The sequence below is a fragment of the Euphorbia lathyris genome, chromosome 1, assembly GCF_963576675.1.
Source record: "Euphorbia lathyris chromosome 1, ddEupLath1.1, whole genome shotgun sequence".
In the NCBI taxonomy this organism is placed as follows: Eukaryota; Viridiplantae; Streptophyta; class Magnoliopsida; order Malpighiales; family Euphorbiaceae; genus Euphorbia; species Euphorbia lathyris.
In genome coordinates this window covers 19,289,628-19,295,920 of record NC_088910.1, presented here as the reverse complement: position 1 = coordinate 19,295,920, position 6,293 = coordinate 19,289,628, and the positions used below count along the sequence as shown (strand labels likewise).

At 36.4% G+C, this 6,293-nt stretch overlaps 1 protein-coding gene across 1 annotated transcript; it reads right to left on the bottom strand.

Moving 5' to 3' along the window:
• Nucleotides 1-3,882: 3,882 nt before the first annotated feature.
• LOC136220803 (uncharacterized) lies at nucleotides 3,883-5,133 on the bottom strand. The gene is made up of 2 exons (XM_066008638.1): nucleotides 4,796-5,133; nucleotides 3,883-4,674 (listed from the first exon to the last, which is right to left on the bottom strand). The coding sequence occupies exons 1-2, from the start codon at nucleotides 5,076-5,078 to the stop codon at nucleotides 4,088-4,090; spliced, it is 870 nt and encodes a 289-aa protein (XP_065864710.1). The 5' UTR covers nucleotides 5,079-5,133; the 3' UTR covers nucleotides 3,883-4,087.
• Nucleotides 5,134-6,293: the final 1,160 nt, after the last annotated feature.

Here is a 6,293-nt window from a genome sequence, read left to right as displayed (position 1 = left end):
ATAAACCGTTTACAAAGCAATTAAGTATGCAAGAGTACCGTTCTCTATTCGTCTACTCAATCATACTGAGCGCTATAACCGAACCCTCAGATTTTCTCTACCACTGAGTACTAAAACCGAGTACCCAGCTTCACTCTTCTAACCTTTACAATTGATACAGGATTGTTCTCACTAAAACTTTAGATGAATACAAATTCACTCTAGGCTTTTACACAAAGATTGGAATTGAGGGTAAGAACTTGCTTTCTTTTCAGACAGTTTCTATTTTGGATTTTCACTATTGTGAAGATTTGCTTTTTTGTCTGTATTTGCTTGTATGCGTTATTGATTCCAAATGATAAACTTGTCTATTTATAATGATTTCTAGTCTTCAATGATTTTGAATTCCAAATAGCTGTTGTTTGTAGAACGGTCATCTTTGTCATCATTTGGTCAGCTTTCAGAGCTGCAGGCCAATCCTGTCGTCTGATTTTAGCAGGCGTCAGGCTTGCCAGTTTCATCTTCTTGCACCAGGTTCATCTTCTAACGCCAGTTTTGTCTTCTTGCCAAATGCCAGATAATCCATGCGTCTCGAAAAGGTCTCTAGGCGGATTTTCGAGGCTTCTGAATTGTTGCAGACCTGTGTCGGACTTTGTCTTTTAGTCAACGGATCATTGGCGCTGTCCTGACGAATATTCAGCTTGATTGTTCGGCTTTGCCTTTAAGATTTCCTTTGTCAAGGCTGAGTTACACCATACTTAGCTTCTTTGGTCGGCTTTGCCTTCAAGCGTTATTCCACAAAAGACTTTTCTTTTAACGAAGCTGAGTTACATTCTACTCAGCTTCTGCTGTGTGTCTTTGCTTATGCTGACTTCGTTCTGTCTTTCTTTTTATGAAAACTTAGTTCCTGTTCTCGTTAGTTAATATACTCAACATTCAACAAACACATTAGTACAATTAAATCAAAGCACTTAAATTTAATTGTCTTAATCATGGGATTAACTTAAATAATTTTGTCTATCCAGACTTTGTTTTGTTCATCCCGTGTGAAAGGTTGTTTTGGTCATTCAGGTTTTGTGTTCGTCATTCCGTGTGAAAGGTTGTTCAGACTTGTGTTGGTCATCCCGTATGGAAGGTGTTGGTCAGCTTAAATTCAAATTTCCTTAAAGAAAATAATTATAATAGAAAAATTTATGGAAAAGTTAGATATAAATTTAGTGTAACACTTAACATTTTAAATCAGTTTAAAAAGTAAAAATATATCAACACATGATTAGAGGTAAACATCTTAAGATATTGAAGAGAAATTCCTATATTTGATCTATTTAAGAAGTTAAAATACGTAAACACCTTGTTTAAGCACACGTAAGTTTGATAATTAAAGGTAAAATTCAAAGTTACTTACAAAATTATTTGTATTTTCGTACTATAAAAATACATTTTTTAAGGTGAAATATTGTATTAATTAATACTAAAAGCATCCTTACATAACAAAGGCCAAATTAAACTAGGATAATGTTTTTTGTAAAATACACGGTAGAAAACTTTTTACCCATTTAACTAAATGGTGTGCAACCTGATTACCCTCACGATACACAAAACTAAACAAACACAAGGAAAATGAGGCCGCAAAATTGGCTACATCCCTATATAAATAATTAAGAAAAGACAGTGGAAAAATGCCACTAATAAGTGTGTCAATAACGACTTTAGCATCCGATTCGACATAGATAGATGTGAAATTATAGTGCTTTGCTAGTCTGAGACATTCCCAAATGGATGTAAGTTCATCAGCTTCTGCAGATATGCACGTCTGAATCTGTCGAGAGGACAATATGCCCTTGTGAATCACGTGCCATCGTCCCGACCCTTACGGAGAGGCCATTATCCTCCAATGTCACATCACAGTTGATTTTAGTAACACCTTCGGGAGGAGGACACCAAACCTTATAAAGGTCAAGATGTAGATTACCATATATAGATAAGGGCAAAGAACGACTTACCTGTTGCCAGTTAGACAGAAACTTGCCGGCCTTCGATGTCAAAATCGCTGCATCCGCAGGAATGCCATCATGAACATATAGGTTATGGTTATACCAGATCCGCCAAAGGACAGTCAAGCTTAACGCTCCTTTAGACGGACACGACATTGACCAACACTGTATGAACTAGCTTGTAACGTCAAGAGCCCGAACCTGATCCCACGAAAAAAGAGAGCAGCCGCCTGCCAAACTAGAGTCGTTGTCGGACATTTAACAAACACGTGGTACTGATCCTCCACACTCTTCAGACAGAATTTGCAGGCAGGATCAATAACAATCCCTAGGCCACTGAGAAGATGAGCACACAATAAAAGATTCTTCAATAATCACCACGTAAAATGTTTCACCTTAGGTGGGACGTTCATCCACTAGAGTTGCTGCCAAATACCAATCCCTTGTGACGATGAAGAATGATAAGACAAACCACTTACATCCACCAGTCTAGGGCTGACTTCACCCCGTAGAGTGACTACTCACTCATGCTCATGCTTAGAACACTAAAAATAGTTAAATAAAACATGAAATGAAAGTAGATTAAAGCGTTAGATCACTAAGGATATAACTACAATTCAGCAAAATACAAAAACTTAAGGTTAAAGATAGATCAATAGATGATCCTATAACTTCCTAGCAATGAGCTATGTATAGGATTAGAATAAAACAAACTAAAGCAACAAACAAAAGAAGAGTCAGCAGCTGAGAACAGTTTGATACGAAACAGAATAATTTGTAGCACAAAACAAACAATCTGCAGAAAAGAAAACAAATGTAGCATAAGCAGATAAAACTGCCTATAAGAAGACAATGTTCAACTTTCTATGTGCCACAGAGGACACATGCAATATACTATTGTTTAGATTTTGTTACATCAGCATTGAAACTCAATATTTTTCCTTCCCTAAGCATCTGTCTCACGTGACCTCTCTTCCTCTTTCCTAGTTTGACCCAAAGGTGTCAAAATAGGTCATAACCCACTTATTGACCCATTTAACCAATCATTTAATAGGTTAGAATTGATCCTTTTATGGATTGGGTTATAAATGGGTTGAGCCATTTAACCCATATAATAAAAAGGTTGGGTAGGTTTTTTAGAGGGTCAACTCATTAACCAATTAATTTCTTATTCAATTTTAAAACAGCCACAAAATACACAACGCTCTCAACTAAAACCATGGCCGATTCCTAGTTCTCCCAAATGCCAATTCTGGCGATTCATTCCGCCGATTCCACCGCTTGATTCCGTCGCCGGCCTCCTTCTGTTTTTTCTTCTCAACCGCTTGATTGCTTTTTCTCCTGACTCTTCCCCGTATGATTCCACCGATTCCACCGCTCTTCCCCTTTTCTCTTATAAGCAACCATAATTATTGAATTTATTAACTTTTAAATAATTAGTACCTTCGACTCTAGATTTACTGAAATTGGTTTGTGTTCTCATTTTTGCTGCAATTACTTAATTTACTTAGCAACCATTAATCATTTTTTTTATGAAATTGGAAAACAAAAGATATATAATTTGCTCTTGAATTTATTGACTCTTAAATAATTAGCTAGTTAGATTGCTCTCTGCCAACACCATCTATGAATAAGCCATTTTTTTGAGTTCAATATGCTTGACAGTAAGATTTATATGTATAGTTTTTTCTTAAACTCAAATTTTTTTTATCCGGTAATAGTATTTTATTAGTTTCTAATAAATTTTTATTTTTTTAGTTATGGAAGAAGAAGATATGGAGATACTAGAATAGGTTGGATCAATCCTTTTTAGCTATTTTAATACCTACCGTTCTTGACTCTTTTCGAACAAGCATAGCATTAGAGAACAACCTATAAGATTTATGGATAATAATTGGTTCATTTTACTTCTAATTTGAATCCATGGTTCTCCATCACCTTCACTTCCAAAGACATCTGTACATTTGGTTAAAACTTGTGAAAGGCATATACTGCAATTTGCTCTTGATATATGCCAACACCTTGTATATGACCATCATGATCTGGTCGCTCTAATGGTTTCTGCTTCATCACCACCGCCTTACCGTGTTGAAGCTGTACTCAGCAATGAATGCTCATGCTAGTTCTTTCCAATCTCTTTTTGTAGTTGCGGGTAAAGAGTGGAACCATATGAAAGCTGCTCCTTCCAAGTAGATATTGAATAACTCGAGCACTTGCTCCTCATTCAGAATGGTGTGTTTCATCACTCCTATATACTGGTAAATGTGGGCACTCGGATCTCCGGTCCCGTCAAACTTCTTCATCTTAGGGAGTTTAAACTTCGGAGGTAAAGCTGACCCTGATAAACACTTCTTCAGATTATAGAATTCCTCCCCACTGGAACTGAGCCCATCTCTGACTTGTTCTATGATGTCCCTCTTTAGCAGCTCTTCTCTTTCTTTCTCCTGCTCAAACTTCTTGTTTATGTAGTCGGTGTACTCTTCGAGATTCTGTCTCTTCTCCCTCTTCATCCCCACGTCGACTGCCATGTTTAATCTGAGCTTTCTCACAAACCCATCGTCGTTCATCTTAGCTATGATAATGGCTGCCTGATCTGCTATTCCTTGAACCGATTTTTCGAGGTTTGACAACCTCTCTTCGGACACTGAATCGACTGTTCTCTCAATGCTAACTATCTTGACCAAACGACTGTTGAGAGGCTCTAATTAATAACAACACATAAAAATTGAAGCAAGACGGTGAAAAACCCTAAAATTTCCCCAATTCTCACCTACATTCTAAAATTCAAGGTGCAAACAACAAACAACTAGATTTCTACATACCTCTGGCGCAGCTTTCCTCCATCTTCTCGAACTCCATGGGCTCGTCCTTCATCCTCGATTTTCTCAGAGCAGCTTCTCTTTCTTTCTCCTCCGCCTTCTTCCTCTTAACTTTATGCCTGGCGGCATTGCCAACCGCTGCGATCTCCCCGTCCGCGTTGTCCTTGTCGAGGAAGTCGCTCTCATTTGCGAGAAAATCGAACAACGTCTCTACAATTCCTATCGGATTGCTATAATCGAATGTCGCGTTAAATGACAATGTTTTAGATGCCGAGATAATCGCCATTGCTGAAGGTTTGCCCTCGACTCGATTTACTCAGTGAGGAGACATCAGCAGTACAAGAGCATAGCTGGAGACTGGAGTAGGGGTTAAGTAAATGATTCAATTTCTCTCTAAAAAGATAAAAATTCAAACTGTCCTTAGTGGCACATATGGGCCTCCCATAAGCCCATGACAGAAATGGGCCTGGACTGGGCCCAATTGCTTTGCTCATGACCATGTATGTTACCTGTTCTTACATTTTCACACTTGACTTCATCAGAAATTAATATTTGCTTAAGAAAGTAGTCGTGAAGTATATAGTTATACACCCTAGGATGTATCAGGACTTAAAACAAACCAAAAAAAAAAAAAAAGAAAAAAAAAAAAAACATTACTTGGCTCCTGATCTATCCAAAATTATGTCATTTTAACTTATTATTTGGTCACATTTAGCCCTTAATCTATCCCATTTGGTGAAATTGGCTTAAACTACTATTTGACCCTCGACTTATCCAAAATTTTGTTATTTGGTCACTGACTTATTATTTGGTCACATTTAGCCCATTACCTATCTCAATTGGTGCAATTTCACCCAATTTAAATCGAGACTTAACATAATTGTTATTCTATTAACACGTGACGATATTTTGACACTTAAATTTGATAAATTTGAGCTCAGAGATCTGTTTTTATTTGTTTTTCTTTTTAATGTAATTAATTATTTTCACATAAGAGAGTTTATGTGGCAAATAAATTTTAAGATGTGTGACATGTCAAGCTCATATGTCAAAATATCATTATATATGAGAGGGATAACAGTTTTGTAAAATGTGACCGAATAATAGGTCAGGAGCCAAATGACAAAATTTTGAATAGGCCAGGGGCTCAATAACACCTTAAGCCGGTGAAATTTCACCCAATTTGTATGAATACTTAACAGAATCGTTATCTCATGGATAAGTAACGATATTTTGATACTTAAACTTGAAACGTGATATATTTCTTAAAGTTTTTTTTCCACATTATGCGGAAATAATTAATTAGATTAAAAAACAAAAAACAAAAAAAAAAAAACAAATCCTAAACTAAAATATATTAAGTTCAAGTATCAAAATATCATTACTTATCAATGAGATAATGATTCGGTTAAATTTGAATCCAAATTGGGTGAAAGTTCACCAATTTGTGATAGATCAGGGCCCAAATGTGACCAAATAATAGATCAAGGGCCAAATAATA